This window comes from Coloeus monedula (genome assembly GCF_965178545.1).
Source record: "Coloeus monedula genome assembly, chromosome: 3".
In the NCBI taxonomy this organism is placed as follows: domain Eukaryota; kingdom Metazoa; phylum Chordata; class Aves; order Passeriformes; family Corvidae; genus Coloeus; species Coloeus monedula.
This window is the reverse complement of record NC_138783.1, coordinates 89,938,899-89,962,677: the sequence shown is the minus strand read 5'-3', so window position 1 is coordinate 89,962,677 and position 23,779 is coordinate 89,938,899. Positions and strand designations below refer to the sequence as shown.

The 23,779-nt window shown below is 37.3% G+C and overlaps 1 protein-coding gene across 1 annotated transcript; it reads right to left on the bottom strand.

Moving 5' to 3' along the window:
* Window positions 1-5,285: 5,285 nt before the first annotated feature.
* On the bottom strand, window positions 5,286-20,211 carry IL18R1 (interleukin 18 receptor 1; the record flags this gene model as incomplete). Its single annotated transcript, XM_082277764.1, has 9 exons — window positions 20,132-20,211; window positions 14,325-14,502; window positions 13,260-13,413; window positions 12,697-12,759; window positions 10,359-10,515; window positions 10,043-10,176; window positions 9,031-9,192; window positions 7,311-7,469; window positions 5,286-5,686 (listed from the first exon to the last, which is right to left on the bottom strand). Exons 1-9 carry the CDS (start codon window positions 20,194-20,196, stop codon window positions 5,286-5,288), a joined length of 1,473 nt encoding a protein of 490 aa, XP_082133890.1. The 5' UTR covers window positions 20,197-20,211.
* Between the last annotated feature and the right edge of the window lie 3,568 nt (window positions 20,212-23,779).

The following is a 23,779-nucleotide window of genomic DNA, read 5'->3' as shown; positions in this document are numbered from 1 at the left end:
TAAGCACTCAGTGAAATTACATACAGTCACAGGTGGCTTGTGGAGCTTGTAGGTGATTCGCTGTGAAATAAAGGAAGGTGGTGTTACTTAGCACAAATTTGCTGTACTACAGTGCCTTCTGCCTTGGGCATCACGGACTAACATGTCTAGAGCCACAGAGGTACTTTGAATGTACTAGTAACTGAATAGCCACATGCCAAGAGAGAAAGCAAAGCAAATTCTCACCATGCAAGCCTTTAAAAACTTTTCACTCTCACAATCATTAGCAGTTAATTAGAAAAGATTGTCTAGCACCTCAACTATTATTACTATTCCTATTCTCTACTATTCTCAACTATTATAACTATTCCTTCTTGCCTTCCTTGGTAGTCCAGCCTGCTTACTGCAAGCCAAGAAACATAAACCTGACAGGGATGGCCACAGATGAATTTTCAGTTTTCTTTCAGAAACTTACTTTACTTCAGCTTAAAAGTAGGTCAGAGTAGTTTCTGCATTACTCTCACAGGAGACCTTACCGTTATAATGGCTTTAATGCCCATTGAACATTTATTCTAGGATACATCCTTGTATGGATATCATTCCTTAACTTGAAGAACTCTTCTTTCTAGTGCTTTTCTTTACCTGTATGCATTTGGTAATAATGCTCCTATTCCTCTCCCTGTTCATTTTACCAACCTAGGCAATTTAAACTCTTCTAGGATCCCTTTTCATGGTTCCCCTGGTGATCCTCATGGCTCTGCCTCACAGGTCTCAAGGTCTTGCTTCACTGGAAGCAATTCATCAGTATTTGTCTTTCCTTCATCATGCTAGAAGCTGGAGACACTCCTGAGTGTCACAAGTTTTCATTTCCAGTTTATGAGTTCCTTCCTTGTAGATGAATTTTTGTTGCTAGTCCTTAAAGACAGTATCTTCCTTATGTATTACATAAATAAATATGCTTAATGTACTGCTTATTAAGCCACTATGCACAAATAGAGACATTGCTATCACAGCTGAGAGATAAATATTTACTTTCAAGTCTCCAGAAAAGCCTGAATCCATAAATGAGGTCTTGTGATGATGTCCTCAAGAAATCCCTTTGCTAGTGATATTCAGATAATTCCTAGTATATACTGCCAGCTCTTCAAGACTAGACATGGTCACTTCAGAATTTTCCCAACTGTTTCTAAAAAGTCAAATTTCTACAGCATTACAAGTAGTTTTGGAACCTCTTATGGAACAGCATTCCTTCACCATAGTCAAAACCCCTAAAACAGCTACAATTTCCCTTCAATGAATAGCAAACAGTTTTGTAGCCATATAGTGGAATGATATCTCCAGCACGCAACTGAAATTGGCTTAGTTATGGTAGTGGTCAAAAGCAACAGAGCAATAACCCATAAACCTATTTGATTATCTTTCAGAAATACCTTAAGGCATCAATGTACTGAACTTTATTATTTTTGTATTTGATAGGTTACAAGCAACAAATATATTACATTGGACTGTGGTACATCTTGCTGATGTACACACTATTACTTACCCATGGAGGCCAGATGGGAGATCAAACAACGCAATAGAAGACAAAACCCTGTGATGACTTGTTTATATATATAGCTGACAAAAGAAAACAACAAAAAAAAAGACAGTATTGTGCCTTATCTGCAGCTGCTTTCGCAGAAATTCAGAAAATTTGAATTGCTGAACTACAGGAAGCTGCAAGTTGTGGATACTGCAGAAAGATTGGAAGCTGCTGCTTCACCCAGACAGCCAATCTACTTCTAGTTTGGAAAATTATTTCCCAAAAATGCAATCACATTTTCTTTTTCAAAACACTGAATGCTTTTTAAATACATCACAAGCATCTCATTAGGAAAGGAAACATTTCAAACATTCTTAAAGTCTGTAAGCCAGACTGTAGTCATCTCCAAAAAGAAAGCAACTTTTTTTTTTTACTTCCTCTGAGAAACCAAGATAAAAAAGGACAACTTCAATATATAACCACAGCTCCAGAGTAACTTTCCAGGCCACATTCACACATCTACCTTTATAATTGTTAATCTCTACTTTCTAGCAATTTTTAATGACCCGAGGAATCAATCTACCGAATTCTGGTTGTGACACATAAAATTCTGGACCATTCTGCATAAATCAGCTATGTAGTCCCTTAAGGTCTGAGATGTCCAGTGAATACTAACCTTGTCCTTCACACACAGTAGTTCTGTGCCCAGAACTTGTTGGACCATCCTTAATGGAGCTCTCCTTTTTCATGCTGACTGCAACAGCTATGTTTAACTTCCAGTTCAGTAAACACATTGATGACAACTTGCTTCTGCAGGCATCTTCAGTTGCTCTGCAACATAACCAGCAATCTTAAGGTTCCCTCCATCCTCCAGCCCTTCTGCAAATCTCCTGCATTCATTACAATCTGGAAAGTGATGGAATTGATAGGATTTGTCCTTATGCTTGGATTTGGAGTGACACAGCTGGTTCGGAGGGGGAATTTACTCCTGTTTTACAAGTTCTACCTCTGTAATCTCTGTAAAGAATGCAGATGGTCATGAAGGAACAGAATTACTTATAGTAGGAAAAAACCCTCTAATTGACAAACCTTATGCAGTTATAGGCCCTTATTCACTACCCTATAGTAATGATACTATATACAATAGTCCTTATTCTTCCTACATTTATGTTACAATTATCAACAGACAAGATTTCTTTGATACTGTTTTCTTTCTAGCCTGTGTTGTGTCTGGTAGAATTCGGTAAACCAGTAACACTAAAATAATGCAGACACAGACCATGTTCTCACAACCAGTTACTATGTTGTAGTACATAGCAAGAGAGACAAGAAATTTCAAGACTGGTGGCTTGCAACAGCTGTCTCCTTGCTGATCCTATCTGTGTCCTCCTCAGGGAAATTACATGTTTCAATAGCCTTTTTTGGATTTTGCTTTGTTTTAATCTTCCTAAACTACAAATGAGACATTTGTTGCTTGTGGTCTGACCACGCTTGCTTTTCTTCCATTTTTTCTTCATACCCTAAGCTTGATTTTTGACACTTACTTGTGGTGGTGCATCTCTCCCCCCCCACCCCTCAGATCACACTATGAGCTGAGAAATAGGCCTCAGCCTTGAACAGCACCTGGATTGAGCTCTCTTGAAGAAAGTTTCCAACCCAAATTGTGGCCAGGATGGAAAATTACTATGACTAAAGCCTACTCTCTTCAATGCTATAAACAGCAGTCCTAAGTAGGACCCTTTGAGCTCTCCTGGACCACAGTGAGCTGCAACCAGCAACCTCCTTCTCAGAGCCAGTGAACTCTCAAGCCTGCTATATTTGGAGGATCACCAGACAACAGCAGATCCTGGGCTGACACCCCCACTGCTCAAGGCTCAACTCTTTGTCCACTGAGAAGATGCAAAGGCATCTGATGTGAGCACATCACTGAATTCGAGGGGCATTTTTCACAGGTATACCTTATATATATTTCTCTAGGTCTGTGGGCATGAGAGTGTGAATATTCTGTAGCAAATGTACTATGAATGGTGCTCTCCTAAGGTATTTAAATTTGTAAGCTAGGCCTGTAAATGAGATACTGTCATGCTGTAGTCAATTCTGTATTAATCTTTTGTTAAATTGTTTAACTTAAGTTATCGATTGAGTGCTGCTAAATCTTTAGGCCTGAACTATTGGTCAAGACTGTGGCTCAATTTAGCTGTGGCTTTGAACCTTGTCCCTAAATGGGAAAATCTTCCTTATTCCTTTTTACCTCTTCCTACCCTAACTCTTTTGTTCGCCCCACTCCCACTTCCACAGATAATTTTTGGGTTGACTTTGGGGTTAGATTGATTGATTTTAGGTTTTAGTCTGATTTTCGTCTGTTTGCTTTAGCTATCTAGTAAGTAGTAGAGTGGACCTTGCCAATGAACTTTTTCAGCCTTTCACTTTTATACTAAATCAGCTTTTGCCAAGACATGTGTCTGTGATTCTATAAGTGACCTTAAAACACACATTCACAATATTACTTCTGTCTAACTGCAGCAAAAACAGAAGCCACAGATGTGGAGAAGGGGAAATTAAAAGTTTTATTAAGTGCAAAAGTGAACAAAACCCACAATAAAAATCATTGAAATGACCCATTACCTCAAACAAACTATCATGTGACTTCACTTATACATTGACATACACATGATCAGGCAAATCATCACAACTACAGTCTAAAAAAGTAATATTAGCAGTTCCTTTTCTCTATGGACTGGCAAGGAGAAAGCAGGCATTTCCAAGCCCTGATAAATGTCAGTAATTCAGGGTATAAGAGCAGTAAGAACAACATCTGGCATTAGTATGAGTATGCATATCCTTAATTTCCCTTGTCTCCCTCTTCCACTGCATCACAGGCAGCGAGGATCACCTACAGAGATTAAGTGATGGTGTCATGATACCCTTCTGTGCAAAAATACTTCTCCTTTTACAGATGTTGAATCATTCAAAGTGTGTCTGCTTTGCTGGCATTCAAAGAACTTTGGAGTTAATACCATTTAGCTTTCAACCTTCCTTATGTATAATCCTCTGTTATTCTGTAAAATCTCAGGGCAGTCAAATTCTGTATGGTGTCACAGGCTTTAGGGTACAGCTTCATGATGCGTAGCACGTATAGGCAGTCACATTGTCTCTCCAAGCTGAGGTGAGGGGGCATCGACGGCAAATTCAATTTCAATTTAAAGTAGCTGATTGTCATACAGGGCATTAAACCATCCAAAACTGCCCTACTCTTTCAAACCTCCCTTTTCTCTGTTGGTTCGGGTTTTTTTCTGCTTGATATTGCCCAAAGCCTGCATGCCAAGCTCTTTAACACAGGAGCTATTTGGGCCTACTTACATTTAGAATCCTTAGAAAACATCAAAATACGAAACAAAGAGCATCTAACTAACAATAGGAGATTGTAAGTACTGGTTTATTTGTTGAAGAGCCTCAAAAAGTATATGCAAGTAAAACAAGTAGCATTCTACATTACTGAAAACTGTGAAATAAAAATATTTTTCATTGTGCTTCATGCCACATGGTAAGTCCTAAGCAGAATGAAACTTCTGCTCCTTATGTAGATTGCTGAGGAAACCTTCTCCGGAATAAGATTTAATGATTAGGGTTAACATCATCCTGGCCACTGCAGCAACTTCTGTGTTCTTCTCAGATCTCAGAGCTGGCCTCTTAATCAACACTATTTCCCAAAATATTAGTTTATTTGGTTCTATTAGTTAGCAAAACATACAGTTTTCTGCTACATCTTCTGTCTCCAGAATTGTTATACAACTGCATTAAAGTCACAGCCCTCAGTCTGTGGTTGAGCAGCTTCTGAGCCTAAGCCAAGATTATTACAGTGCCCTTTGGTCTTTATCTTGACAGGCTTTGCCGGCATCAGGTACCGAAGATTTTTCCAAAATCTGGAATTCACAGGAAGAGATTTATCTTTTTTCCACTTCACCACCCTCTTTGATGGTAAAAGTGACAGTGATTCTGGCAAGAAATTGTAGTCACTTACAGGCATATATTCAATTAATATGATCTTAGTTTTTCTTTCAACTAGGGCTTTATGCAGTCCACTCTCAAGTTCATATATGGCTCTGTCAGAAACGTAGTTCTGGCTCAGTATAATGATTAATCTTCTGCTTTTATCAATGAATGAATTGATATCATCAACAAATGCTGCAAATTAAAGATAAATTCATTGTTAAATTCAATTGAAAAGATAGGCAATGAATCGACTTATCTTTTAAATTCACATATGTACCAGAAATGTCCCTCTTATAAAGTGACAACATTTAAGCATCTTGCCCTTATGAAGAGATTAATGTGTATAAAGGATTAAGGGTCTCTGAAAATTAACTCAGTATTGGTCAAAGCTTATTCTCTAGAGCAGATATAAGCCTACTTAATAATCTCATCTACCCTAGACAGCTGTCTGGCTGTAGGCACATGGATAGAAGGTGACAGCAAAATCTAACTTCCCCCCAACCAGACATCTCTTTGCTCTTTCCTAATAGATACCATTGGAGTGATTCCACAGAAAGGCACAAACAGCAACCTCTCACCAAGTATTCTGTAACCCTCAGGTTGCACCTTCCTTTATGACATCAAACATCCAAATCTATTTCCAGTAATCCAAGGTGAAGAAGACCAGCATGTGATGGCAGAAGGAGTTCCAACTGTGTTTCACATTGATGACTTTTGGCATGAAAAGTGGTGAATGAAAGTGAATGGTGATACCCTTTAAACATCAAATTGAATTTTCATGCACAGCTTCCAGTGCGTGTTTTAGAACCATGGGACAAAGTCTGCATAAATCAGAGATCTGGACAACATGACTTGAAGAGAAAGGCAAAGCAAACTGCAGAACTAACCTAATGAAGAGAAAACTGAGGGTAAAAAGAGGCTGACAAGGGTATTACAACACCAAAGGATCATGTAAAAAGAAGGAAATATTCTATTTTCCATGTTCACAATGGATCAGGCCAGAGAAAAGGAAATAAGCTAAAACTATTGAAAGATGTCAGTAAACATTTTTTTAATACTTAGAGAATAGGTTAAAAAAAAAAAGGCTTGCAAGAGCTGTGGCACCTCTCAGGTTAGAAAAATTTGTCAGGAATGGATATAAGGAGACAAGATCCTGTTTAATGAAGGATGGTGACTGATCTTATTGTTCTGTGGTTTGAACAATGAAATTCTATTCCTCAACTAGATCTTTGGACTAAGTGGAAACTTGTAATATCTTTTATCCAAACATCCGCAAAAAGCAGATGTCAGATACATCCATAGGCCAAACAAAATTCCATTTCTTATTTCTATTTTTTTATGGCACCCATTTCATTCAGAATATGGTTTCAACCACCACACTGAAGATACAGCAAACATACAAGTTACCTAAGAATAATTAGTACCAGAAACACCAGCTGCTCTGTGCAGTAAATGTGAGTACATTAACTGGCCCTCAGCAAAAGCAGAGCAAAAGCACTATTACTGTGAAATATCTGACACCTTCTGTGTCTTCACCTTAACCTTCTCGATGCTTGCTCTTTCATCCTTTCATCTTGGTTCTTTGTAATTAGTGATATATGTGTGCATATGTGTGTAAGTGTATATTAATTAATAAATGTAACTATAAAACATGTAAAATGTTTGCAAGCAAACTTTGCATGCACATAGTCCAGATTAAATGAAAACTGTATCCTTTCAATGCACAGCACATGGCAGAATTCCTTCTAATTATAGACTTTACCTTTTTGTGAACTTGATGAGCCTATTCAATGACAAGAATATTCAATACACTCACCTCCTCCAGGGAATACATCCCTCTCAAATATACATAACTTGTACCCAAAGTTTTCTTCTAATATCATGGGCAATATCTTCAAAGCAAATTCTCTCTCCTCTTCAATGGGAGAAGCACAGTCTTTCAGGTAAGACACAAATGCATCATATTCTTTTCCATCTGAAAAGAAATCACCAATTGTTGTCTTGTTATCAACCATTAGAAATCCAGTATCTGATTCATTATTCTGGTTTTCAAACTTAGTGTCTCAGTAGCAAAGCATCTAGAAACTCCTGCTCTTTCTTCTGAAGACTCTGAAAAGTCTTCAAACACTCTTCATTGGATTCAAAAAATGTCCTGAAGAAATTTAATTTTGATATAAAGATTCTGATTTCATTTGGCAAATACTTGAGAACATTACTTTTCTACATTAAAGTGCTTTTTAAATAAAATCAGATTAATTTAACCAATTAATGTCACACCTGTGAAGCTCAAGATATGAAGGGAAGCAAAAAATGTGTCTGTAACCTGATAAAATTGCTATTTAAGTGGTATCGCAGATTTCCACATTTATTTTACACTTTGTCTAAGAGTATCAAGTAGAATGGGTACTGGCAGAAGAGAGAAAAAAAACAGTTAATTTTTTTTGTTACGAGAGCATGCCTTGTCTGGTCATGGTTTGGGAAATCAACGACCAATCCAGAGGCTGGGTCCACCGCACTGCCCCAGAGCAACTATCAGGATTGATACACCAGCACACGTGGCTTTTCTTCTTAAACTGCACTCCTTTGTTTCCCTTTCTGAATACTTTACCACATAAGAGAGAACACAAAGTCAAGTCCATGAAACCCTACACCTTCAAGAGCTCTAGGAGTAGGCAATCCATTGCCTAGTATTCAACAGGCAGCTCCTCCAGGGTGGCCTAGTCCAGGATCTCAGAGATCGTCCCTGTAAGTCAGTGTACACTGTGATAGCTGACATCAACAACTAGATAAATAACACTGGCAGGCATAAATGACATCCAACCATTGTTGAAAAATCTCCAACCACTGCTGTTTATTCAAGTTATATTCAAGCTGATTTAGAGACAAAGAAAGGCCAAGAAAATCAGACCCATATATACAGCAAGTTTTGTCACTGCAATTTTCAGAAAAATAATTCCTAAATTGAGTAATTGTCAGGCTTGCTTGCTGTGAAGGCCACAGAGCTGGTGCCTGTTAAGATACTGGTAGTGTGCACTCCAGCTCTCCTTAAGTGCATGTAGTGACAAACCTATAAACATGCAATGGCCTCTACAGTCAAGGGAACATTTTAACCTTCACCTTACTGAAGGGCATCAGTGAGGTGAAAAAAAATTGTGTCAGTCTATCCATCTGACAGCTCCAGAGTGTTCATCCTCATCACAAATAGACAACTGAAAATTTCTCCACCCTTATCAACTTTTCTGATGAAGAACATGTCAGAACAGAGCTCATCTGAACAGCTGACATCCTCTCCACTGCGTGATCCACAGGAAGCTTCTTCACTGTTTATCTGCTGTCATTGCCACATGTATATAACAACACACTTTAGCACCTGACCATCAAGTTCTCTTTTATATATTCTTTGTTTCTTCTCACACTGCTCCTGAATTTAAGATAAAAAAATTATCTTCGTCAAAGATGGTTTTTTCATAGAACCTACTAGAAATTATTTTTTAATCAATACACTTATTTCAATGTCAGCATTAGTAAAATCATACCTCCAGCAGTATCGTCTCTTCTGCATGTATCTCTGTAAAATAGAACAAAGTCGACCCTAAACATCACAAACACAAACACCACAGCTACAACAACAAACGGAAATAGCAGAGCAAGGACCATTCCAGTGGTAAATATGTGCACAGGTAGGTCTTGGGTCTTCCCTGTAAAACAGAAAAGCAGCAAATTATAGCCTTAACAAAGAGTATTATATGACAAGATTACTGTATCCAATACTTATGACACCTAAAAATCATCTCAAAAAAACCACAATGTTGATGGGAATCCTTTCCTGCTAATGCTTCAAGCACATATACATGCCACTAGTCCTGAGATGAAGAGGAACTACACAACATGGATTACTCTAAGAACTGGAGAAACAATCCTGCACATAATCACATACAGTTCATTTATGTGTGTGCAGGCTATGTGAGATCAAGACTGACACTACAGATCCTCATAGATGTGCAGCATCCCAAACTGATGGTCACTTCCTTTTATGATGAGTTTCCTTAAGGTTCTTTATTATTTCCTGTTATTATCTACCTTTCACCCCTCTCTCAGTCCCATCCATAAGTCCTTAATTTTCCCTTTAATCTGTTTGGCTGAGATACTTTTGTATTTTTTTTTCCTCCAGTCTCTTTCAGGCTTTTCTTTTTCTTTACTATTATTATTATTACTATTTTATCTTTGGGTTTTTAGTTCCAAATGCAGATTTTTAACACTTTAATCTTTGTGATTTTTTTTATGAAGGCACTGTCAAGACATGCTCATTGTAGTCAGCATTTCTTTTGCTTTGGATTACTTCTGCCCCTGTCTGAGAGCAGGAGGAATCACCCAGGGGTTGTTATGTACAGCACCAGATGGATGAGGGCCTTCATAAGCGGACAGACGTATTAGGAATGGTGTTTTGAAATGAGTACCCTGCCCTCAGGTTTGAGAAGGCTGGCATGATTAATAATTAATAAAATTACTTAATAAAAATTAATAAATTCTTTCTAGATTAGGCCATACCTTTCTTCAATTTTACTATTTTTATCTGTGTGCTTTCATCAGCTTGCAACATGCAGGTGAAATTATGATGCATGTCCTCATCTCTTACTTTTTTAATCCGTAGTAGCCTTGTGACATAGAACTTGTTTCCCAACCTGCAACATAAGGAATGGTGTTAGCAACCCTATCTGTACAGAAACCTACAACCACCTGAGAGGCAGATTTTGAGGGGAAAGGTTCTAAAGAAAACCCTCAGACTGTGGTTTTACTGAATTTGCAGTTCCACAAAGTGTAGGACATTATCACATACTAAATGCAGGATTTTCAGGAAACCTACTGTAATTTTTTGAACTCTTCTTCACATATTGAAGGTTCATTCTCAGGGATACCTGTGCATTGTTCTGGAAACGTTTGGTTAATTAACCAGTAGAGGCTGGCATCTTCTTGCATATAATAACCCAAGAAACCTGTGCAATTGAGTATCTCTTCTTTACCTACAAAAAAAGCGTAACATGAGAAGATCTAGTGAGAAGTAGTATTCATGTACACAGTGCAAGAAAATGTCAGCTTTCCAGGCAACATATCCTATGAGCTGTGCACCTTTCAGGATTTCATAGCCCCTTCTCAATGTTTTACAGGTGTTACACCTGCACTGGTGGTGTCTTCAGCAATCATGCACTGTTGCAAAGTGACAGTCATGCATTGCTTTCTTTCAGACAAATCATCACAGCCAGGTGACTTTAAATAGGCCAGAGAATTTCAGGCTTTAGAGAACTAAAGGGAATTTGACTTGATGATGCTTATGGGTTCCTTCTACTTCAGATATTCTATGATTCTATAAACTAGACAGTGCTCCGCAGGCTGAGAAGATAAGAGGACAACCTGTCACCAGTGCTCCAGGGCCAGGTAAAAGTAAGTAACTGGTAAGGGGAATTACAACAATTAATTCATTATAACAGGTAAACTATATATGATTACTGAATAAAACCAAAGCCCAGGCTGAACATGCACAGAGAAAATTATCATCTCAGTATCACAACTGAAAATTCCTGAATACATGAACAAGTCATTTACTCAGTCAGCTACTTGTTCCATTTCAAAGCACTAACTGTAACTGACAGGAACAACCCCATAAGGTTTTGATAGTTTTAAGAAATTGCAAAACTAAAAGGACAACTGGACACTTGGAAAAAAATAAGGGCGGAAGACTGCAGCTCTGGAGTGTGAGATTTTTTAAACTCTGCCATGGGAAGCCTGACCTGCATTTAGCTGCAACCATCTAGGTTATTCCAGCATCATTTCCAGGGAATACACCCAGAATGCCCTTTATTAAGCCAGGAAAAGTGCATGTCAGTCTTTGTTCAGGGCATCATGCACAAATACTTTCCAGTAAGCAAGGTCTGCACAGCAATTCTCTAAGAGCACATAAAACTGACTTCTCAAGATTTGTCAGAGACTTCTAGAACCTTCAAAGCAAGATACAGCTGAAAATCTGGCCATCACAGATTCAGGCCTTAGAAATCCAAATTACAGTTGCACAGACCTAACCTTCCAGTATCATTGACCTTGCAACTCTAGCATTTTCAGCATATACAAGACCTATTTGGAGGCAAATATTATAGAATGCCATTTTAAACAATGAGAGATGTTAAAGGTCATGGATCTGGCTCATCCTAAATTCCCTTCCCTCTCTACCATGCCATCTTTCTCATCACTCAGCAGGGAGTTCAATGACCTTATCAAATGATCTTATCAAGGCAGATAAGGGATGGAAGACAGGTAGTTCATATGTATATGATGCCAGACCCTTCTAACTTCTAAGGGTTGGGACAAGCACAGTAACGAGGCAGAAATGTGCAGGAAGGGTGTACTGGGAGTTTGGAAGGCATGAGGAACCATAGGATTGGGGTACTACCATTGGGAAAAGGACTTAGCAAGCAGTATTGGCAGGAAGGCAGCAAAATTAATATCTGAGGTCCTAGATGAGCAAACGAGATATGGGTATGAGCCACAGAGGAGATAAGCTTTGGAAAGGAAGGATTAGCTACCCAGAAGAGAGAAGCCTCAGGAACAGGAGAGGAAAAAGACAGGTAAATTTCTGTTTTTAAAAATTATTTATAGCCTCAATCGCAAACTCCTGGATCCTGCCCAAGACTGTGTGAAGCCTGCAGATAATTTTATCTAACCTACTTCCACCTAGAAGCACAGATAAGGTCTCTTGACAATACAGATCTTCATGCACACATTGCCAGGACCGTCATACCTCACACTTCTCACTTCCCTAACATTTTCAACCGCATCAGGTATCAGGTGATTACTCATTACTGCTGTTCACTGAGTGAACCATACATCTTTTACACATTGCTTCATGGGTTTTGCTATCTACAAAAGAAAGCCATGGAGAGATATTTTACCACCACCACCACTTTCTCTTGCAGGTTGTAGCAGTAACCTCAGCTTCTGCCTCTCTGAAAGGGTACATCGTGGGTACTTGTATATTAATCATGTAATACACTAGGCAAAACATTACCAGATGTGAGGTTAGATCAGATACAGGATGATGCACAGACAATTCTTAGTTTGGTTATACTTACCCAGACCATCAACCATAAGGAAATCAGAACAAAAGCCTGTAGGTAGAGTAGCTACACAAACATTTTTGTGTTATCTCATACCTATTTCTGTTTCAATTTCTTCATGATGTCCAACTATCTCCAAAGTTACAGCCTCTGCTGCATCTAAAACAGAAGTACGGCTATTGAAGTAATACTTTACTTACATTCTTCCATAGTAGAAGTTACATACGTGCTCTATATCTAAAATTAATCACAAACATTCAATTTAATTCACATAATATCTGGGTTCTGGCATTACTGAGTAGTTTAAAACCCAGTATGTCTTGTTGAATTTTTTCACATACATATAAATACAGAGTACAATTTGCAATGGTTGGAAAGGCTCTTGTGCAAAATTCTCAGTAAGTTTAAATAACTTACTTAGAGCAGCTATTTTGAAAAAAAAATAAAACTGCAGGGAAAACATACTAAATACATCTTCCAAAATTGGTTATATTTCATCTTAACTTCTGCTTTTTTACTTCTCAAATTATTCTGAAGTAGTTCAGATTACCAGACTTGTTCCCCTTGGTATATATTTATCAAATGAGAAGTGCAATGAAAAATCTCCATAGTAAAATGAACCAAAAAGTATGCTTCAAAATTTTAGAAAGCTTTCTTACCTTCTTCTACTACAAGTTTAATTGTATTTGTGCTGTGGTATATCCTTCCTTCATGACTGATTAAAATTTTACAGGTATATATCCCAGAGTGCTGTACTGTTAGGGTTCTAAAATTTAGTTCCCTCTCTGTTTCATGTTCATAGTTCTTGCAGTCCTGCAATAAAATAAAACCAGAAAATACTATTCTGTAGCAAACGTGCATTCAAAACATTGAAGAAATGATGAGGGTTTTTTGACACAAGTATCACCATCACCTTTTCACTGTCTCAAAGACAAGTGTCTGACCCAAAAGAGGTGTGCACCCAATTTTCACTCATGGTCACTTAAATGCCACATCTGAACATTTAACCCATTAGAAGTTCAGAACATTGCAACTGAGGAAAATATAACGACCTATGGCCCTATCCATCAATGGTCCCATCATCCCAGGCCCTGAAACACAAGAAAACAGGGCTGTAGTTCATTCTTGCCAGGTTACTCCAGATGCCTTTACTAAATCAGTCAAAATCTCCTCCAGAAACTGACTGATCTTGGAGTGAACAGGGTCTGTTACTCCAACCAGGAGACCTGAGAGGAATAAGGATCACTTCTCAAAGTGATGACTTGCCAAAAAATGAACAGAACTGGATCTGTTACACATGTAAAAAGTGTTCAGAAACAGAAAAATTGAAAAGTTTGTAATTACTTTACAAGTACATGCCAACTGTAAAATAAAAATCTTGGCACCTCATTTAGCATCAGTACAATATCTGTATCAGCAAAGTGGCAGCTGGCTAAACCAGCTGCTGCCTAAATCAGCAAACAGACATGCACATCAAATCTTTTATGATTCCAAACTATGAGTTTAATAACTTCTGTAACAGGTGTATTTTTTTAACAAATCTGAGGGCAGACAAAAACTTTGTTTTGCATACCTGTCTAAAGTTTTTTGCCCTAATCCCATGAGAAATTAAAGCTTTACAATGTTTGTAGATGCTTCTAAAAATGTTTGCAATTAATATTTCCTGTAATCAGATGTTTTGTTTCTATAGGCAATGATTTGAGTGACACTGTTTCAGTAATTACCTTGTACCATGTTATGCTCTCATTTTCATAGATGGACAAATCACTGCATTTCAGTGAATGACCAGTTCCAGCACTTTTAATTTCTGTAGTCAAATGATTTTTGTTGAAACAGCTACTTTTATTTCTTTCAAGTACATTCAAGGTCCATTTTTGAATTGTTAAATTTTGTTTTCCATTGCTAAGAAAAAAAAAGATAAAGCAAAATCAGTTTTAGGAGCTTTTAAAAATTATGCAACTTAGTGAGTTACAAAACACAAATAAATTCTCAAATACATCTGGTAGGTAAAAAGTACATCTACAGTGACCTAATTATTTTTATTCCCCTTTATAGTTTCCCACTCCCAAATAAGTGTTATTTCCTTTAACCAAACAGGTTACCTAAACTAAACACACTACCGAAAAACATCTGACAATACAATTACATCTATGGAACGTGACAATATATGCTACATTGACCTGAACAAGGATGCAACAGTCTGTGACATCATGAACAGTTACATGAGAGCATCAAAGAATCTTGGACCTTGAATCAGCTAAAGATCCTGCAGGCTTAATTTCCTATGTGTTGCTAAGGTTAAAAGCCATAACTGAAAAATATATTTGTAAAATAAATGATAAGACTGGCAACTCTGATATGGTTCATAAAGCAACATTAATCATTGTTTGATACTCTGCAGATAGTCACTGATATTTTGGAAATATTTCTAAACTCCACAAGTCTCATGAATCACAGCATCATTTATGGATTCAAGCATGTCTGCTAAACAAGGCATTTTGGAAAGGGCGCATCTCTTTGTCTTTTGAGTCTGAACTGCTCAAAGATCTACAGTAGCTGAGCACCCCAGGCTGACTGGAAGAGTCAGGAACTACCACTTCTGCAGCAGAGGCATCACATCCCATGCAGTGTCTAGAAAAGATCACACAAATATGCTCAAGAAATACCTCTTTTGAATATCTGGGAGCTGATGACTGTCATTTAGATATCTACTAAGTTCTATCCATATATTCCTTGAAAGAATCAGATTATAGCTGTTATTTCACTGATATATCCAAATACATGACTACCAAGGGAAAGGAAGCTGGAGGACTTTTGACTTAAATTTGGCAAAGTTAGAGCTTAAGAGAAAGCCATATGTTGCTGTCAGTTAGCGGGTGAGATTCTGACAGTTAATGGGTGAGATTTTGCAATTAGTGCATAAAGCTCTCATTTGTTTTCTGAACGAGCAGGGCCTGACAAAGAAAAAGCAGCAATCACAGAGCACTTCCCTCCAATGTCAGTCATATCTTCATAAATATGTTTGAATCTTTCTGCCTCCAAGAAAAGAAAAAAAAATTGCTTCCAGAACTGCAACTGGTCAAGAATTGTTTCAATGAGAGAGGCCAAGAGGACAAAGCAGTTGGAATGGAGAAGCATCCCTGGTGAGTACATCATCTTAAATATCATTCTTGACATGCCTTTTGAGTGTACAGGACTCAGAAGAGCTATTAGGACATAATTTTTATGATGAATTTAGACCAAGTCTTGGGTTGTTTCTCTTCTGCTTTTTAAGCCCCCTAAACAAATGTATTTATGTATTCTGCTCACCCTCTTTGCACTGTAGCCCTTTTTCAACCTACACAAGTTCTCCTTACTCACTTGAGATGTTTATTACTCGTAATTGACTCTTTAAACCAAAACATCGTGGTTTGGTTTCTAAATCAGCTACCTATGCTGTTACAAACAGGAAAAGCCTTACCAAAACTTTTCCATCAGAGATAAGCTTGCATGGGTATTTACAGTGGGTGGAGTCCTTCTCACCTATTCTTCAATATCATATTTACACATTTAAATCAGAGCTACTAATCACAGTCAGCAGTGGGACCACAGTCAGTAGTCAACCTGTTAGAGTGCAGTTTATATGACCTATTTTTTATGTTTGCTTTAGGACAAGATAATCTGTGGCCCAGAAAGGCCTCTCTCTCCCTGACAGTAAAGGTACCTAAGATAAGTTTAGGTGTAGACATAAACATTATATCAAATTAATTCCACTGAGTCTGTGTGTTTCTTTAGGCATCACTCTACCAATCTGAATAATGTCAGAGAAGCAATTTACAGATCTAGCCACGAAATGCATATGATTTTACTGTCTAAATTCAGCAGATGAAAGAAAAGGATCTGTAAAGCCACATGTTCCCCTCAGCACTGTCACTCCACAGAAGGTTTCTTCTGTGATCCTGTTTGGGGAAATCACTCGAAGTGGATCAAGATATTCTACCTGATGAGCCAAAATCTGGCAAGGAGAATGTCCCTGGAAGGTATTAAAACCATACCTATGCAAACAAAGATTAATTTGTCTTGCATCATTTCTAGTTGCCTGCCATATAGAACGGTTTTCAATATATATATATAAAAAAGGCATTTAGGTGTATTTTTTAAACTGCTAGTGTCTAAATTGTTATATTTTTATCCTGGTTTTTACTTGTTGAGAGTCTTTAGTGATATTTTGTCAGGAACAAACCATTTCTGGTTTAACAGACTTTCAATCTTCCCCCAACAAACCCACCAAGAAGGAACAACAAAATCTAGCTTGGCTCAGAAGATGATACAGGGAAGTGAAAGCCCTTAGAGAATATAAACCAAGTTTACTGGATACATAACCAATTCTAAGTCATCCCTTAGCTATTTCACTGCAGCAAGCCAGTGTTATCGCAATATTTCAATCTACTGCAGAAACTGTCACTCTGCTTTCCAAATTGCAGTATTAACTCCAAATGCATGTTCCTATGGCTTTCAACTGTTCTAATCATATTGAAAAGTTGAAAAATATTAGGATTTTAAAATTTATCGTGTATTTATCATGGTTCTCTGTAGTTTTGGGTTTTTTTCAGGAACGTGTAAGTTCCCTCCGTTTCAAGGTCACCAAAACAGAGCAACCTGATGACCTGCTTTTTTGTATTCTGTTTTTCTCTTTGACAACCACAGGATATAGGCTATAAAAAACACCCATACAAATTTAAAATCTTTCCAAAGACCTGTGACACAGTTTTTTTCTGCTTACCACACTCACTACAAGTACATGTGAAATTTTTCAGCAAGAATGTTGCTGAAGATGGGCACATTCATGCTTAGAGGTGATGTCCATTGATTCCTGAATTAACATCCTAAGTCTAGTGTACTAACACACGTGAACACATCAACACACATATATGCACACTCCAGCTATCTACATACGTCTCAGCAGGACACTTCTAGGTTAACTGTAAACCTTCTGATTCCTTTATAAGTAAAAAATAAGCGGTTAAAACACCATAAAAACATTGTTAGATCACCTTCGCCTCTTACTTCTTGTATATTGTCAGTTGTAACACAGCAGAAAAAAAATTCCTTTGTTTAATGAGTTTGCAAAATCTGTCATGTTGTCTTCTTTTCTTGAAAATCTGCAGTATATGTAGCTGTCACATTGTTCCCTGAAACTGCCTAAACAGTTATAAGTAATCTAAAAATTATTTCCAATATAGCTTACAAATACCTATCCCCAAATTAATAGTTGAAAATTTAGAAGATAAATAAAAATATATTTAGCATTCCTTCTTTCAAAAGTAATCCCTTTAACCTCCTATAAATACTCTGAAATTAAACTAATTCCACTCAGTCATTCTTATTAAATATTAAACCAGTTCAGTAGTCCACAATAGCCCACAATCTTTCCCTACAGCAACTGCTAAAATCCTCTGTCTCTGCAGAAAAAAAAAAATTCAATAATCTTCTGTATTTTCTGAAATGTATCTCATTTAATTTGCCTGCCAATAGTGAAATCCATCATATGAAGTAAGCCAAAGATCCCATTAAAATCCATTATGCCTGTTGTTCCAGCAGTGAGACCTGTGAAGAGCTCTCACCGGAGGATTGCAAGCTTCTGGCATCATTCTGATCCTAACAGAAAAATGAGTATTCATATGGGCCTAATGAAAAGAAAAGAAGAAGGGAAGGGCAGGAGGAAGGGCAAGGGGAAGGGCAAGGCAAGGCAAGGAGTTTCAGAGTAAGAAATTTTTTCCTCAAAGCAAAAATACTTTCTTTCAAAACTGATTTTTAAAATGTAGCAGCTAACATAGTCCTAGAACACAAGACAAAAAAGCAGAAAATCAAAACTCTCAATTTCAAACAAATGCTCTGATGTAATCAAGACTTTTTTGCCCAGTTTCTCTCTTAAGCAAATTAGTAAATCAAGACATTTCATAAAGGATTCTGATATTTTCATGTTTTCCAACAATTACTTATTTTAACAAACCTCATTTTAATAGTTTTACTTCAGTTCTTTTCCTGTCATTTCCTTCTTCTATATGTAAGGCTGCTTCCTTCAGTTTTGAGGTTTACACTTTTTCATAATAACTTGATAGAATTCTTATGATTTACTGTGGATTTACTGTCATTACTCCAAGTCCGTAAAATAATCAGAAAACCACAATGATCATGAATTAAGGCTGGGGTTATCATAGCTCTCTTCTCTTCTGTCCTGTATTTTAGACTCCTTGTGGCAGTCTCCTTCGGTAGCCTGGCAATTCAGGTACGATCTCCACCTATCTTTCCCTGTGACAAAATTAGTCAGTCTGCATTTTGTGCCATTGATTAGGTGGTATTAGAGTGAGTTTTAGATTTAATAGCTCTTTTTGTGAAGAGACAATGCAGACAACTGATCAACACAACAAAACTGCACAACAAACTAGACAAACTACCATATCCATCATCCTTAATGAAAATTCTCTTGAATTTAAGATAGATGAATACATTTTTCTCATTATTTACCCTTCAATTAAAAATACTTTGCATTTCATATACGATGACTCACTACTTTTAAAAATAGTATCAATAAGGAGGTACTAGTAATGATGCATGGAAAAATAAAACAAGGAGATTGCAGCTTCCAAGTTAACTTGGAAGTTAACAATTGAAGTCTAGCTTCAAACTGTAAAGTATCGAACTTGAGCCTGCGATATTTCTGGAAAAACATGGGGAGCATTTTTCAGTATCCGCGTCCCGTAACCTTTACAAACCTGCCTAGAACCTTAAAATTATTACTTGGAGAACAGGACAAATCATTACATGCAAGGTAATCTGCTTCAAATGAATTGTTGCTTCAACTGTAAATGCTGAATTATGGGTTTAGTGCAAGTTAGTCATAAGAACTCAGTGCAACAAACCTTTGATTTAGTCCCTTAGTCTTTTAAGGTGTTCCAGTGAAGACTGGCACCAAATAATGGAGGCCCATCCTTATTTCTCCTTTTAACCCATGATGTTCTACAGCAGTAAGAAATCAAATCCAATTATTTAATTTGTTCTTTGAATGGCTTCATGCAGGGAAAGGTTTGAACAGAAAGCAGAGTTTAGCTATGCTATGTTTAATCTTTACTATACAGTTAGATGATTTGGCAAGCCTCATAGCATGAGATCTGCTCAACACAGCAAGCAAGAACAAGTCTGGGGAAGAAGACAAGCAAATGTTTCCTTTTCCTTGTCAGGGGACAGAAGGGCTGCCTGACACTCATTTTGCTTAGGTAATTAATCACAAGCCAGAAAAAATGCTACCTGCCTTATCAAAAGGTTTACAGAACATTTAAAAGGCTGAAACTCCTTATAGATATTTGTAAATATTAAAAGTTCACCTTGACAGTTATTGTGAAATGAAGTGTGAAATGACACTGTAGTTAATGCAGTTCCCTGAGCCCCTTTTATATAGATGCCACTATCTCTACAAAACAAGACAAAGAAATTATCTTCATCATAGACATGTGCACAGGCAAGACATTTATACATTCTGATGTGTACCCACCTGTGAATGACAGAGTAATTCCCAGAGTCACTGAGTTCAGCTGGCCAAAACTCCAGAAAATTCATTTGTGAAACAATTCTGTGTGTTTCCTTTACCAGTTGCTGCTTTCCAGCACTTTCTTTGTACCAGTTTATTGTGTATGCTTCTTCCTGAAAATGTTCTTGCCTTGACTCAAGGTAACAAAGGAAAAAATATTCCCCTTCTAGAACATCAATGGAGGCACGAAGGGGGCACAGCTTTTCTTCAGAGAAAGGGGAAAAAAAGATACGTTAGGAAGCCAACTACTTATTTCAGAAAATTACATTAACCTGACTTTAAAGTAATTTGCTGTGCTGCTGGTATCTTATAAAGAGAATTCTTTCAGCAAAGTGGTCTGGCAGCATTTATTTATTTATTCCTGCAGTATTTTCTGAAAACCTCAGTTTTCCACACCTTTATTCTATCTTACCAAAGCAATACCAGAAGAAAAAGGCGGCTGAAAATAAAAAGACATTTCCCTATCTCTATGATTCTTTCACATGAGTTCCACAGAGTCAGAATAAAATTCTGAAAGGGCAGAATCTGGCCTCACTCTACAGTAAAGCAGCTCCCACAAATGGAAAGAGAAAGGAGAAGTTCTTCACATATGATTTGACTTCACAAATATGTCTGAGATAAAAGCACAGATCCTATAAATTAACATTTGTATTTCCTTATCTTCTTAATTAAAACAGAATCATTATGTAGATATATTTCTGAAAAACTTCAGATGTCTTTGGAAAGTTGCCTTGGAACGAGATTATGTGTGTAAAATTTAGTTTTTAAGTCTGCCTTTCCGCACAAATTTCTCAAATTTGCTTTTGCATACAGAAGTCATGAAAAGTACAGAAAAGGAACCATGATCTAGCATTAAGAGTCAAAAATAAAATCAGCCTTCAGTCTCTCTTTCTCCTAAGGTTCTCAGAGATTATTGTTGTTTAGCAACTATTGTGACCACACTTCCGAATGGCACAAAAAGAAGCAGACTCTTTCTCTTGCTTGCTATGTCTCTTCACACAGTCATGGTCACATACAACAGCATCAGGTTTCTCCAGGTAGCATCCTTGCTTTTTCATTTCATAATTTTGGTGTTTGGGACCAAATTTCCCAAGCCTGGAGCTGGGCTGAAATTGCCAAACCTTTAAGTTTTTGTTCTTGGCTGCAAAACACAAAACTTGTCCTACTCCAAGCAACTGTCAAGATGCTGGCACATATTTTGAAGGTTCTGGTTTTGAATTGAAGACTTTTACTTACCAGTGGCAGATTCCATGACAAACATTACCAAAAAAATCATCAGAGTCATTTTCCTGAGTTACTTCTCACTTTTGAAAAAAAAGAAAAGAAACCGAATTTCTCTTGTTTGTTCTGAAAACCTAAGAAAAAAAAAAACAGATTCACAGTTCATCACAAGTTCAGTAAAACATTCCTTGGAGCATGTGAGCATTGTAACTATTGCCTGGTGCTGAAGAGGGATTTCCAAATGGGAAGTTACATATTTTTATCATAACAGCTATTTTCATACATCAGGTAATGTATCTAGATTTTTCTTGCAATTTCACTTCAAATTCAGAAAGCACTGCAGGATTTCCTTCTTCCATTTTCTTATTTAATGCATGCATTTTGCAGTATTACAAAAGCACTCAAATCCCAAGCCAGTAGATACCTACCACAGGATAGGACAGTGCTTTTTTTTCTCCACAAAGAGAGCAACTTTGCAAGACTGGACCTTGTAGAAACAGCCAGTGGAAACTTCCCTTGTTTTCAGTGAGAACAGCACAATGTTGCAGATTGGATATGTTGATGGCTAACTTTGAGCCTGCTGGAAAACAATGAGACATGTAATTTCTCTCACAATTTGGTCCGTGGAGGCAATAAGCACCAGCTAAGAGTGCTAACATTTCCACTGGGGGGAAGGACATGAAGCAGCCTATATTCAGTTGCTTCATGTGTAGTCAACTGATTTCAAAGGCAAGTGAAAAACACCACTAAATAAGATCAGCTTGGAGCACCTTCTGAGGTTCCTCAGAACAGCAGGTTAACTGACAACCAAAGACAGAGCTACTCCTGAGACTCTGCTTCAGTTTTGCTTACAAAACAGACAGGTTAGATACACAACTCAGTTCAGCCTCTGAACCTAAAACAGACAACCTTGCTCAGTGTTACCCAAGCATGGATGGACAAATGAGACACATGCACACAAGATGTATTTCAGAGATCTAAGAGATCTCCCAAAAGAAATGTCATTAGCAATCCATTTCTTTTTTATTAAGCAAATCTGTTGCAATTTGAGAAAGCACAAACTTAATGTTGTAAGAGACTGCCCTGAGATTTACAGTCAGAAAGTTCCTGTGACCTGAAGAGTCTGGAGGCAAGAGGGTACTGCATTTCCCACAGTATTCCAGAATGACACCAAACTGAGTAGCTGCTCTCCCTCTCCTATCTTTCTTCTCAGTTCTTTACAAGTGTGTCATCATCCCATAAAGCACTGTAAGGAGATGGAGGAAGTGTTTCACATCCCTTTTTTCAGACAGCCTGGTAGGCAAATCCAGATTTAGAAAGCTAAAAGAGACTGGATGCTGAGTACTGGAACAAGCAATTTCAGTTCCTTGTTACGCATGGAGATTCAAACTCCTACACTTCATAAGGAAAGAGGGGCCTCTCTCTTTAATTTCTCTAATCTTTTTATCCTATCACATTCAGAAGAAATACAGCTGTTAGAGACTACAAGACTATGATCCACTACATAAAGATAAAACCATTTATCACCAGATTTTTAACTCTAAATCCAGTTCTTTTTTGGTATATCACGTCAGCACACAGTGGAAGTTCGTTTGAATGCACACAGTATAATGGAAGCTATTTAGTAATGACCAGGTTTGAGATTCACGACTAATGAAAAGCAAGACACAGGACCTTAATCTTACTCTCTCATTGCTGTTGAACCTGATCAATTTGTCTGAAATTGTTCACTGTAGGCTAAAAGTGTTTACATTTGAGCCACACAGTTTGAGTACTCCTCAATGAAAAGTTGGGAGGGGCGGGGGGGGGAAGATGAAAAGAAAGAAAAATGCTTTTAGTGGAAGTCAGTTAATACAAAGATAATCTTTGAGAAACAGAATAAGAATTTTAATTTTCGGAAAAAATTGAGAAATATTTTAAAATAAAAGCAAAAATTCTCTGCCTAATAAAGGAGTACAGAAATATTAAAGGACAGAATGCTGAGGCAATAGAGGGAAATGACAGTTTCGATGAAAATTGGTTAAATTACCAATTGTCTATAAGGATCAAAGTGACAATAGCTTTAAGCACATTTTATAAATTTTATACCTGTTTAAAACCACTGATGGAATTTTAATAATAAAATATGGTTCTTAAAAATGCTTGTGCCACTGTGAAACCAACAAAAACTTTAAATAAACTGAAAATTTAAATTCTGTAAAGTGCATTACCAATATCTCATTAATTAGAAAATTGTATATATTTAAGCAGCCTTAAAATTATTCCCCACTTTTCTAGAATCACCAGAAGATTTTGAAATGAAGTGGGGCTGATACACAGAAGTGACGAATCCTCTGTCTTGGATAAGTAACTCATTTTGATCAACACTTTTGGAAAACTCAATTTGGTCCT